Source organism: Xenopus laevis, chromosome 8L (genome assembly GCF_017654675.1).
Source record: "Xenopus laevis strain J_2021 chromosome 8L, Xenopus_laevis_v10.1, whole genome shotgun sequence".
NCBI classification, from domain to species: domain Eukaryota; kingdom Metazoa; phylum Chordata; class Amphibia; order Anura; family Pipidae; genus Xenopus; species Xenopus laevis.
The window spans coordinates 98,050,206-98,063,775 of NC_054385.1; the positions used below are offsets into that span (position 1 = coordinate 98,050,206).

A 13,570-nucleotide genomic window follows, 5' to 3' on the forward strand; every position below is an offset into this window, starting at 1 on the left:
TCCAAAATGGTGGATTCGGTGCCTCCCTAATAGCAACTAAACATGAATATGAAATAATTATGTATTCTCTTGACTGATAACAAAAGGCTGGGTGGGATAGCACTCAGCAGGGCAGACTATTGTTGATTTATTTTAGAAACTTGGCAGTCTTGCAGCTGTATTTGGAAGTCAGGCCTGAATCAGCTTCAACTGATCGTGCTTGTGCTGGAAGATACCGGAGAATATAACCTGAAGAGACAAGATGGTTCCCATCAACGCTGCTGCGCTTCTTTTATTGTAGTAGTTTAGGAGGTTTTCAGCGATGAGATTGTGGAGGAAGCCAAGCTATTGAGCAGGGTTCCATTCAGACCTGAGCCCTTTAGCCATAATCTTCTAGGCAATGATGAATATTATGGCTTTCACTCTGAGCTAAAAATATTCATTTTATAAACAGCCCCTTTATTGGAGCTTCCCATAGATCTGATACTGTCCCTGTCTGTGTTTAAAATCAGGGTTGGTCCTAAAAGTCCCTACAAGAAGCCCTGCAGGAATACAAGCAAAGACAGTCTTCAGTTCCCTATTAGGTCAGCCTAGCTGCTGATTGGTTCCTATCCTACAGTGCAGCGTGCTGCCGGCTCTCCTGCACAGCCTGGGAAAGGAAGGGTGTTGGAGGAATTTTTGTTGAATTGAATTTTTTTCAACAAATTAGCCCAAAACACATTGTTTAAGCACATTCCTTAGATATGAAGAAGAGTATAATGCACTGGCACAGTCTTCTTTTTAACACTATGTGTCTTTTAAAGCCCAGTGCCACTGGTAAGGCTGCTAGTATTTTGCTATGAAAGAAGCAAATGCCAGTCTTGTACTATTTAACTCCACATTGGCACCTCTAATGCAATATAATGTAAGGTGACAGCACATAATGCAAAGCCTCCATTAAATGGCAAATTCACTTTTGCACCTCTTCAGTAACCCAAAGCAACAGCAATTAGCATTGATTGGGCTACTGAGGTTCTAGTAACTGGCTATAGAGGATGCAATGACTTACAGCATGAGTGATTACTGCCCATGGACAGACAATGCCAGTGCACATTAATGTCACATGAGAGAGTGACAAACAACTCCAAGACTTTCAAATGATAACTTTATACTCAAAAATTCCCAACAGAACAGTATTTCTTATACCTTTTTTAAAGGCACAGTCTTACAAATTCTGAAACAAACATCTGAACGGTTTATATTTACAAATGTTCCCTTTTTATGAAACTGTGCATAATTGAGGGGCATTCCAGTGTAGTGATCAGCTTGAGAAAAGTCTCTTCTTAGAAGCCAATGAACATGTATAACAGATAATCTATAAATTCCCAGAGCAGACCATATCCTGTAGTGGAAGTTTTGGTCCCATTAGATGTCTTACAAATTCCAGCACAGGATCATGTATAAAGAGTTACTCGGCATAAGCGGCAGTCATTTGGGAATTTCAGTAGTAAATTTGCTGCTAGTAGAAAAGCTTGAAAAACTCTAATAATTGCTTTTACAGTACAGAAAAAAAATATACATATAAAAAAACAAAATCATGTGTTGCAATTAACCTTTACTGCTGCACTCTCTACTGGCATATAGAGGGCAACTTTTTAACATTGTTCTTCTATGCTCTGCCAGGAAAACCATTGCATGTCTGTACAAGACTTTGAATGCAGTCTTTGCAGTTGAAAATATACATTAGTTGATAGCAGTAATGCTACCAAAGAGAATAACAGATGCCAGCAGTGTTTTAGATATGGAAGATCACAGAGGGCATGGTATGGCTTCTGTTATAGCATTATAATTCTCTCAACAACTGATGTGGCTGTGTTTAAATGCTTTGACTAGCTTTGAATACACGTGTGTGTGTGTGTGTGTGTGTGTGTGTGTGTGTGTGTGTGTGTGTGTGTGTGTGTGTGTGTGTGTGTGTATATACACACACACGCTACACTATCGTGCATATATTGTGATAGAAAACGCTACAAAAAGCATAGAGGGTACAGAATGTAAGGTTGTTTGCTGGTACTGTACCCTCACACAACAGTGATATCCTACTCTAGACTTTCCCGTAGGATGAAAGAGGACGTGTGTTTAACTGTCCAGCGCAGAAAGTTCAAGCAAACTGCCTCTTTGGGGGTGAGATGATAAAAATGTGAGATTCTTTGATTTTTCCACAGTGCAGGAAGCAAATTCTCTTCTTTATTTGCTTAGATACAGTTGTGATGGGGAATTAAGAACCCGGGGAATGGTTAGTTATGTGGGTTAAATATAAAACTGGTGGAATGCCAGTTGGTCCATGAATGGCTGTACAAGGTAGTCCGTGGCAAAATAAAATACAAGTCCAAAAGTTATAGAGATGGGGAGAGCAGGTAATGCTTTCTTGAAGATGGCGAGTAGAAGTAATGTAAGGCAAAGGCCCTGCAAAAGAGAATGTATTATAAATATTTTATTGCAGGGATCTAAAACGTAACTTTACCCTAAACTGTACCTTTTTGTTCCGTCAGGTTACTCTCTGCAGAGCTTTAGATGGTCTGTAGCAGGGGGCACATTTGCAGTATTGTAGCTAGTTAACTGTACTGAATAGTACTAAAGCAGTGTATTATGATCTCACTGCCTCAGATGCCTCTCCACTTCAATGAATTGCAACTGAATGACTGAGCTATAGGGGGCCCTTACCAAATGTTGGAACTAAAAAGTGGCTTTGAAAAAAAAGCATAAAAACCACAGACACTGGCTGACTTACAGGATAGTAAGTTGACTTGGAAGTGTAGCCTCTGATGCCTCCCACGTGCACTGATGGGTGATATTAACAGAATAAATATGCAGTCCTAACAGACAGTCTGAGATGTGATTACTTCATGGCAGCACCATGTGTCAAACAAGGGCATCCCACAATATGTGACTACACATCTACCTACTTGCCCACCACACTCCACTGAATAGAACACTCACTGTAAACATGAATGCAATGAACAGGGCTTGTGCGGAATAAAAAATGATGTATGGTTTTGGTTCTTTCTTCTGGGGTAGGTTTGTGATTAAGGCCTCTGTACCTGAGAGGGTAATTTAAAAGTGCTGCATTTGTAAAATTAGGCTTTTTCTATGTAAATTCAAATTTTGCATGTTTGTCAATACATACAAACTAATGTATCTCAAACACCAAGCCTATTAGAAAACCAGTGTAACCTGCCTGTCTGTCCTCTGAAATGAAATATTTCTGCTTTATTGGTAATCTAGCAACTCATAGCCTTGCTTATATTTACTTACAATCAGTATGGCCACAAAACAAGCCAGTGTAGTGTTCCAGTCTCCGCTAGCAGTGGCAGATGCCTTTCCAACAAGTACACTATAGAAAATGAAGTCTCCCAGTCCAAGTTTCACTCCCCCTGAAATAAAGGAAATTATAAAATGGAATTTAGGAATGCATGACCGCAGGTTAATCACAGACATAGAACATATTCCTACATTAGCTCTGCAACTAGAAAACGCACAGCTGGATTTTAAGTCTTCTAGGGATTAAAGCTGTGAACCAACGGAGACTTCTGGATGGAAATGGGTCCCAAACAGATGTATAGTGGTGGAGAGCTAAAATATGAAGTGAAGTTAATCACAAGGAAGAGGGGTTTTAAATGTAAAGTTCAATTCTATTCATAATAAGGGCTCTAGCATTATTATGAAACATTTAAATTTACACAATTTATATAACTTACTTATCAAGTAATGAATAATGACTTGCCTGAAGAAATTTAAATAATTCCTTAAATATGAAAAAGAGAAGGCAAATCATTTAATCGGATAGCCCACAAGACAAGGTGGAACTGTGCAAAACTCTAATGGCTTTATTAAGGCAATTTATGTTGTCCTGTGCTGACAAAGAATATTCATGGCAGTAAACACACTAATCCCAATACTTTCTATGTCTGTAAATATATGATACATCTGCACACACCTTTCCTTGTCCTGCTGCCAGTTATGCAGTAAGGCAGTTAATGTGACACATGGCAGCCAGTCCATGACTCTCACCACTTTCTAGGAAGAATATTTAAAAATGAGGCAACCCGTTATCCAGAAAGCTTGGGACCTGGGGTTTTCTGGATAAAGGCTATTTATGTTATTTGGATTTCCATACAAGGTCTATTAAAACTTAATTTATGCATTGACTAAACCCAAGAGGACTGTTTTGCCTCCATTAAATATATCTTAGTTGGGATCAAGTACAATGTACTGTTTTATTATTATAGAAAAAAATTATTTTTTAAAAAAAAAAAAATTCTGATTTTATTGATGGGAGTTGGAAGTTTCTGGCTATTGGATATCCTGATAACAGATCCGATACGTGTACTACATGAATCCCTAAAAAGTGTTTTTTTTTTTCTTTTAACAGTGGATAAAAAGTTAGAAGTTTTATTTTGTACTGTATATGCGTGTCGCTCACTTGTACCATATAAGATGTCTCATTCTCCCTATTTCATATGATCAATTTCTGATTGAGCAGAAAAGAGGTACAGTAGAACCCTGAAATTGACACTGTTTGTTGCAGTCCTATACAGGCAAGCTGCATTGCTTTTTTTCCCCTGGATTTAAAGTTTTCCAGGAACTTGCGCCTTTTTTTCTGCTGTCCCATGGGAAATAAAACGTCAGGGCCCTACTGTAGTTAAGTAATAGGTTCATTTTTAGCTGTATAGCCCTTGGGGTATTTTGGAAAGTACCTCATGTCAGGCAAGAACACAGAATTTGAATCTAAATACATTTTTTATATAAATGTATATACTATAGATTTGTTAAATTTACGTTAAAGGAACAGTAACATCAAGAAATGATAAAATATAATGCAGTGTTGCCCTGCACTGGTAAAACTGGTGTGTTTGCTTCAGAAACACTACTATTTATATAAATAAGCTGCTGTGTAGCAATGGGGGCAGCCATTCAAAGGATAAAAGGCTCAGGTTACACAGCAGATAAGCTCTGTAGAACATAATGGTGTTATCTGTTATCCACGATTTAATCTCTGCCATTTAGCCTTTTTTCAATTTCCACCATTGCTCCACAGCAGCTTGTTTATATGAACTATAGTAGTGTTTCTGAAGCAAACAGATCAGTTTTACCAGTACGGGGCAACAGTGCATGATATTTTCATTACGGTACTTTAAAACTTTGTTACTGTTCCTATAAAAAGTCGCTTATGACGGCAAAGACCTGAATATTGCTGTGAGAGGAAAAGGCTCATATATGATACAATAACCCTCACAAAACTCGAGATTCCCACTTTAAGACTCAAGTAATGAAAACGTGGACTAGCTACATCATTTAACACACAGAGGAGCCAATGAATTAGAATGGTTACTGTTCCAAAGCAGAGCTTCAGGGCACAATGTTATGAAGCCATAAAAGTAGAGGACATCTGTTAAAGAAGTGCATATAATGTGTTGCCTTGTCTGTTATTCTCCAGAGTCTCAGTGCAGTGTTTCACTCACAACCGCCTCTACATTCCAGTGATTATGCTGAGGGCTGTGAGGCAGCCCACAAAGCAGAATCTAGTTACATGCCCCACGGGGAAAGTTGCTATTAAAACATGCGTCTTGTCTCAAACATGCCTTAGAGTACTGATCAAATGAGGCGACTTTATTCAGGATAAAAGTTGCTAGACCCGCAGAGAGTAAACTGCAAAGCTCAGATGTCTCCCTGACATGGTATTAACAAACCTGTAAATTAACCGATCTGTAAAGAATCACAGATGTGTACAAAGCATTGTGGAAAATTAAGTCTTGGTTGGAGAAGAACGCATTATACAATGGTACATGTCAGGATCAGCAGCTCCACTGCTTTCAACAGCATTTACATTTATGTACAATCTTAAAACCATTGGAATTGTGTGACGTATAGAAGAAATTATAATTACAAACTTACAATTAACCTTAGTCTGTTTACAGCATATGACTTGTTTTATTGCTTGTTCCTAAACAACATGAGCTGCTCCCCATTGGTGTTGATATTGTACATTTATAAAAAAAAACGTAAATACTTTAGAACCCCGGTTTTATGTTTTTTTGTGTGGAATTTTGTGAATTCTTTTTGGGGGGGGGGGGGTGCTACACTGGTAAACTGCATTATTACTTAGTTTTTATGCTTTATGGAACTTATGCCGTTTGGACATAGTTCCCTGGCAAAAGTAAAATCAGGATTGTACTAAAAATAATAAAAATGTATTGTTCAATCACAAAGTGCCTTTCTCAAAGTGCCTAATTAGGGTTAAACCTACCTTAAATAGATAGACTGACGTGAAGACAGCTAACGAATCTCTGACATGTCAGTAGCTTTACTACTAAGTGACTCCCCTAAAGGCTAAATGTAAAATACAAGCAATGCAAACATAGCATGCTACTTCTACATATTCGGAAGTTTTACAAACTCCTAGTTAAGACATTCAATTTGAACTAAAAATAAAAACAAGATACAATGTAATATAACTCCGTTATCAATAATGGCAATAAACAATGTTGCTTATTTTACTATAGTATCATTCTTTGAGTCATGTTTAGAATGAACAGGGACCTATCCCTCCTAATCGTTATGTTACGGGATGATTCTTGTATGCATCATTAACCCCACAGCATGGCTTAGATTCCCCAAATGTATCACACCAATACCACATATCCAGCACCTTCTGCACCCTTTCACTGATATATATATATATATATATATATATATATATATATAATACACACATTACTGCATCCTAAAACTGTTGACATGCACTTACTCTCTTCAGGGTCTTCACTTGGGGGGCTGTTGCTCGGAAGAGCCTGGACAGCAACTCTGGATTCTGGAGTAGAATTAATTGGTCCGATCTGTGCATTCCTGTGGTCCTCCCAAGTTGTATCAAAGCCACCATTATCATCAGATGCTGCAGAATCACTCCTCGGATGGGCAGTTGGAGCTTTGGATATGAGCATAGATATAGTGAGAGAATTCAGTGCCAAGATTACAGACAATTTAGTCAGCTGCTAGTTATGCTATCAAAGTCCAAGCAGTTCCGGTAGTGTAGTGTTGACCTTCACTCCACTGTGTTGCACTTTTGTAAGATAGCATTAGATAGGGTTAGCTATGTAGCCAGGACCACATGCATTGGACCAGCCCCTATAGTGGTTATGGCTTTCCATATTTTATACAGTGTTTGACTTTGCTGCTGGTTGAGCATTGGTGTAGAAAGCTGGGCAGCAAGGAAATATAGGAACATGGCAGGGGGTGCCAATCCACTTTATCCTGCCGCCCTGTCAAAGTCAACATTTTCAGCCAAGTTCTGTTTTCAAGAAGTATAGTTTAACCCAAATTATCTACAGCAAACTATGTAGCATAAGAGACAAGAATAAGACTGATGTTGTTAACATGTATGGTGTTGAACAGACCAGTAATAATAAGTGTAGGAATCTTATGTTTAAAAACACATGAAACAGTACAATAATATGCACAAAGGTATTCCTTCTGTTTTATAATATGAACAACTTTCAAGCAGCACATATACCCTTCCTCAGTGTGCCTTGTCCTAAAGCAATATTACTTTTAACCTGACAGCAATATGTATGAGCTTTTTCCAAAGTGCATGTTCCTCCAGCAGATTGTCTAACCCTGAAGCAGTGTCTATACAAGACTATTCATATTCTGCTGGCATTATTTATAGTCAAATACTGAAGTATATACAGCAATATGTATGAGCTATCTGAAGTAAGGAATGATGTTCTCATGGTAAACTTATATAAAAAGTTTCTTCAACAGATAACTGTACATACCTTTCACACAGTGAAAGCAATGCATATAAATGTGTATGCCAAATTCATTGCAATTTAAAAGTCATTTGTGGTATATTCTAAGGAACAGTACAATTAGCACTTGGGAGTGGAAAAAAGCACAAAATGGCATGCAATATCACATGCAACCCCTTTATGACTATCGCAATTACCACACTAGAAACGACACAAACCTCATATACAAATTAATTCTAAACATGTGACATATGAGCTGGTGATTGTGAAAGCCAGAAATATGTGCCATTTGGTTGCTTCCCTATGGGGAGGGGCGGTAGGCTGCTGTAGACTTTATTTTGCTCACTGTTCAGGGAAGGAAATTCTAATTTATCCCATTTTTTAATTAAAAAAAGTCAAACTAACTCCCATCCACGGAATTTAACTCATAAAAATCCACTCAAAAAAGGTCGGTGCGGAAAAAGTCTCGACAACATTGTGCAACAATTTGAATCGTACAACTTTTTTGAATTTGAATGCCGAATCTTCAAATTTTTTCGTGTTGTCCGCCGAAAACCCAGACTTGTTAAGATTATTGTAGCAAAACTAGCGCTTATCACATCTTCAAATTGTAAACGGGACATCTGCTATTGACTTCTACTTCATGGATAGGTATGAGATGGAGTATTTTCAGATTTGGATTTTTAGCAGCTTTAGGGTAAAATAAATATATTAAGAATTCAAATTTTTTGCCCCCTCTAAAAATTCTAACTTTGCCCTTTAAAACACAATCAGAAAAAAACTGAGGTTTAATAAATAAGCCCCTAAATATGCAATTAGAAAACAAAAGCTGAGTGCTTGTTGTACACCTACCTTGTGTGTTGTATGTTTTCGTTGAGGCACTTTGCTTTAAACCAGGATCTCCATCTGCCATGTTCACTAACCATATCATTGTAGCTGTAGATGACAACTTTCTTTTAGTTCATGGTAATAATTTGCAGGTAATTGTGTACTTTTTATATATTGAACATACAGATTTACAAACAAAGCAATAACTGACACAGAAGTAAAGAGCCCAAAAGACCTTATAATACATGATTGAATCTGCATTTTGAAACGGTTTATAAGCTTTGAAAAACTGACAAAAGCAAAATACTTAAAAAAAAAAAAAATCACCCATTTGCCACAATTTTGAGGGAATTTTGGGGATTTAAAAACCCTACATCAAACCTAACCAGATAGTTGGCCAGTGAGTTAGTGCTTCGTGATCATGAAAATGTAATATAAGCTTCATCATATAGAAATATGAAACTTTATAAACACAATCAATTAGAAATTCTGCATCATTTCTGAAATAATCAAGTTTATCTTCGCTGTTCCTCGTTCAGCATCTGTTTCTCTTGATTTCGTGCAGGAGTTGGGTGTCAGATTTTCATTGAGAGTTAGATCCAATATATCATATAGGGGAGGGGCTTCTTTTCCTAGCAGATGAATTTGAGCTGACTCAACTGATTCCAGTACAAACAAAATCATACAAAATAATTTACTTTGGCACAAATTCTGCATGTAGAGAGACAGGATTTCTGGTAATTTTAAAAGAGTGAGCTCTAATACATCTTATAGGCAAAAGGAGCCCCTCTAAAAGATATATTGGAATTAAAGGTCATTCAAAATCAGACTCCCAACTCCTGCATGAAAGAGAGAATAAAGAGAGACTGATGCAGAGAGTGCTAAAGTGAAGAGTAACTTGAATATTTAAGAAACGGTTCCGAATTTATCATTGATTATATTTAGAAAATGTCTTATTTCAGTAAGATGAAGCATATATTAAATTTCCATTTTCACAATAGTTCCCGTTTAAATGTACTAGGTCTCATTTCCAACTAACATTTCTACACAGCAAATTGCTAGCATTTGTTTTTTTTTGTAGAGAATCTGATGTGTGTACATTTATGGGATCTCCTATCCAGAAATCGGGTATCTAGAAAGCACCAAATTAAGGGAACGCCATCTCCCATAGATTCTATTCTATGCAAATAATAGATTTTTTTAAATGATTTCCTTTTTCTCTGTAATAATAAAACAGTACCTTTTAATTGATGGTAACTAAGCTGCATGAATTCATGTTGGTTTCAAACAACCCTATTGCCTTTATTTAATGTTTCATTATTTTATAGAGTTTAGATATTGTGACCCAAATTACGGAAAAAGCCCCCTTATCCAGAAAGCCCCAGGTTCCAAGCATTGTGCATAATAGGTTCCATACCCGTTCTGTAGTATAATCTATAGGCTTCTTAATAATAGGAAACAATGCTAAAGCCACTTCACCAATGAAACACCAGCTGTTTAAGTGCTTAGGAATTAATGGGCAAAAAAAAAATATTCACAAGCAGGTCTAGTATACTGGTGCTTGTTTCTCCAACACTGCGGCACAATTACCTCTTGTTTGTTTCAGTGTATAGGGCAGTGCTTCCATTGTCATAATTAGGATAGATTATCAGAGCATGCTAAATAACTAAAGCTTTCCTAAAAAGTGCTAACTACTGTTCCTGTGAACAACAAAATAAAAGACAATGGGAAATGGACTGAACAACCAAGCTCTTGATAACAGAAATTCTAAACTATAAATACATTGACTTTATGCAACTTTATTATTTGCAATCCTTTTAAAAAAATTGTATAAAATGTTTGTGTGTTGTTTTAGTCAAATATTTTTTTTATCAAAAAAAAATAAATCTAATTTTCTACTTGATGATTTGCTACAACCCCTAAGCTTAACGTCTCAACAGCTGCTCAAAGCCCACTGAGCATGTTCATGTCACTCCAAATAAAATTCAAGATGGGGAAACTCCTGTGACAAATTTGAAGGCTTGGATCATTACTGTTGAACAGGGTTGACTGGGCCAGCGGGGCATCGGGAAAAAACCTAGTGGGCCCCAGCTCTTACTGGAATAGGTAAGCACAGAGAGAAGGGGCCGCAACTGGGATGGGGGGGTGGAAAGTGGTGACTGCTGGGGGGGAGGCAGAGGGTGCTTTGCGGAAAGGGGGGCCCGGTGGGTGGTGTGTGGGACCCTAAGGCAGAAGGCCCGGTGTATCCCGGAACCCCCAGTCCAACGCTGCTGTTAAAGAGATGCTGAACTTTTGAGCTAGTTCAATATATAAAACATGGCATTTCTAGCCATATTCATTTTTAGGGTTTAGTTCTCCTTCAACTCAAATTGCATATTCTTTGTTAGGGAAATGTGCTGCAATTTCCTTTGTTAACTAACAAGAAGCAGGTTTTATTCTTAACCTATTCCTTAAGTCGGAAATTATAATAGCTACTTACAAGAATAAATTAATGCTGGAAAAAGGGTTTCATTTCTCTCCTGTGCTGTCTCGACCAGCATTCGTAAAGGTCCTTTTGGAGACAGGACAGCAACGAGATCTAAAAGAAAAAAACTGATTTAGAATGAAAATCACATAAGCTAAACCTTGCTCAGTAGTAATGGAATCATTTCTAGAGCAAATGGTTTCTACTCACCATAAACAGATATCACGGCTAAGATGAGCCAAGTTGTCCACTCAGGAAGGTATTTAATAAACACCAAAGCCATAAGAGCACTAATCATGATAAGATAGGCCTGCTGCAGGAGAAGGGGTCCCTTCCAGTGAATGCATATCATTCCTACTACACCAAAATTCCAGATCAGTAAAGCCAGAGTGATGTAATCCACGGCCACATTATAGGTTTTAAACACTTCACTGGAAAGCAAGCACATGACCTCATTACACAGGAGCTGCAGATAACTTTTATAAATATTTACCTAGTACACACTTTGCCTATATGGACAAAAAAATGCATGTGGTAAGACAGAAGAGAATATTGGCATACAGAGTTTATATGAATATTATTGGCAGTACAAACCAATATACGTTCTTGTATAAAAAACATATTTGTATGTGCAGTCCATGGCTATTCCTCTTTTGTATTAAAAATAGTTTTTTGGGAGACCAGCACACCTATGTTACTGCACACAATAGGCTTACTGAAGAAAATGGTCCTCATTTAAAGGGATGTTAAAACCAAAAAAGTGTTTTAAAGTAATTAACATATTGCATACCGTCACCCTGCATTGGTAATAGTTATGTGTTTGATTTAGAAAAATTACTATAGTTTATATGAGTATGCTGCTATGTTGCCATGGGGGCAGCCATTCAAGTTGAAAAAGGAGAAAAGGCACAGGTTACTTAGCAGATAACAGATAAGGCCTGTAATAGAATACAATGGTATTCTACAGAGTGCATCTATTATCTGCTATATAACCTGTGCTTTGAATGGCTGCCCCATGGCAACACAGCAGCCTACTCATGTAAACTATAGTAGTGTTTCTAAAGCAAACACATAACTTTTACCAGGGCAACAGTACATTATATTTGAATTACTTTAAAACACTTAATCTTTGGTGTTACTTGTCCTTTAATTTGTAATTCAGTAACAATTGAGAAGCACTTAATACAATACAAGAGATCACGGTCTTAGGAGCTGGTACTGATGCAGAAAAAGTTTTATACGAGTGTTGAGTACATGCATGTTCATCTTTAAGCCCCTATTCTTAGGGACTTTTCAGTTGGTCTTCATTTCTACAGTTCTATAGTTTTGAATAGTTTGTCTTCTCATTCTCCATCTTTTCATCTTGCAAACAGGTGTTACAAAGTGTTACAAAGTCCCATTACAAAGGTTTATGTAAGCAGCATGCCTTCTTCTGTTTCACTATGTACTTACCCAAGGTATATATAAGAGAAGAAAAAAAGCAATAAAAGGGAAGATATGATGAGCCAGCCATGGATGACCTACATGGGGAGAAAAAAAAGCAATTCATCTGCTTTAGTATTTACATCAGTGATCATCAATGTCCACCGCTTACAATTCGTGTCTAGCACAAGAGCAACCTAATATCTGGATAAAGGGTTACAATTTTAGCCAGGCAGATCTATTGCATGTTGATTTAGCAGAACTGAATTATGACCACCGTAACTGCAACTGTCAAGAAACAATCAAGAAAATCATGAATTACTGTAGAAGATGACAATTATTAATCCAGTGCACTGGGCAGAGATCATGTGAATTTAAAAGGACATAGCTTTACAGCATGAATCTCTGCTGGGTTTACACACAGATGTTTTGTAGCATGGAGAGGATCACTCTGATGAAAAGACTGCATCAGTGAGTCTGTTCCTCTTCCATTTTTATCACAGGATCCCAGTTGCTCAACTGTTTGTTTGTAATCAAAACACCTGCCTTGCTGACCCATTCAAACACATTCCACTTTTCCGTTATACAAGAGTTCTTTAATTATTTTCCCAAGGCACAATTTAAAAGCCATGATTTAAAGACATGCTTTGGTGTACTAATCAACAATCTACATTACAATGACTCTAGGGGGCAAATTTACTTATGGTCTAATATCGAGGGTTAATTAACCCTCGATATTGACTGCCGAATTGAAATCCTTCGACTTCGAATATCGAAGTCGACGGGTTTACCGCAATTCGTTCAATCAAACGGAAAATCGTTCGATTTGAAGGATTTTAATCCATCGATCGAACGATTTTTCTTCGACCAAAAAAAGATAGCAAAGACTCTGGGGACCTTCCCCATAGGCTAACATTGACTTCGGTAGGTTTTAGGTGGCGAACTTGGGGGTCGAAGTTTTTTTTAAAGAGACAGTACTTCGACTATCGAATGGTCAAACTATTTTTAGTTTGAATCGTTCGATTCAAAGTCGCAGGTCGAAGTAGCCCATTCGATGGTCGAAGTAGCAAAAAAAACATTTGAAATACAAAGT

The 13,570-nt window shown here is 37.4% G+C and overlaps 1 protein-coding gene across 7 annotated transcripts in view; it reads right to left on the reverse strand.

The window, feature by feature from the left end:
• Nucleotides 1-1,106: 1,106 nt before the first annotated feature.
• Nucleotides 1,107-13,570, reverse strand: part of psen1.L (presenilin 1 L homeolog) — a 33,029-nt gene continuing 20,565 nt past the window's right edge. For all 7 annotated transcript variants that reach the window (XM_018228782.2, XM_018228783.2, XM_018228784.2 and 4 more), the window contains 7 exon segments: nt 12,508-12,575; nt 11,266-11,486; nt 11,071-11,169; nt 8,616-8,699; nt 6,764-6,940; nt 3,271-3,389; nt 1,107-2,421 (listed from right to left, as the gene is read on the reverse strand). In XM_018228782.2, coding sequence (XP_018084271.1) covers nt 2,266-2,421; nt 3,271-3,389; nt 6,764-6,940; nt 8,616-8,699; nt 11,071-11,169; nt 11,266-11,486; nt 12,508-12,575 — 924 coding nt within the window. In that variant the 3' untranslated portion in view covers nt 1,107-2,265.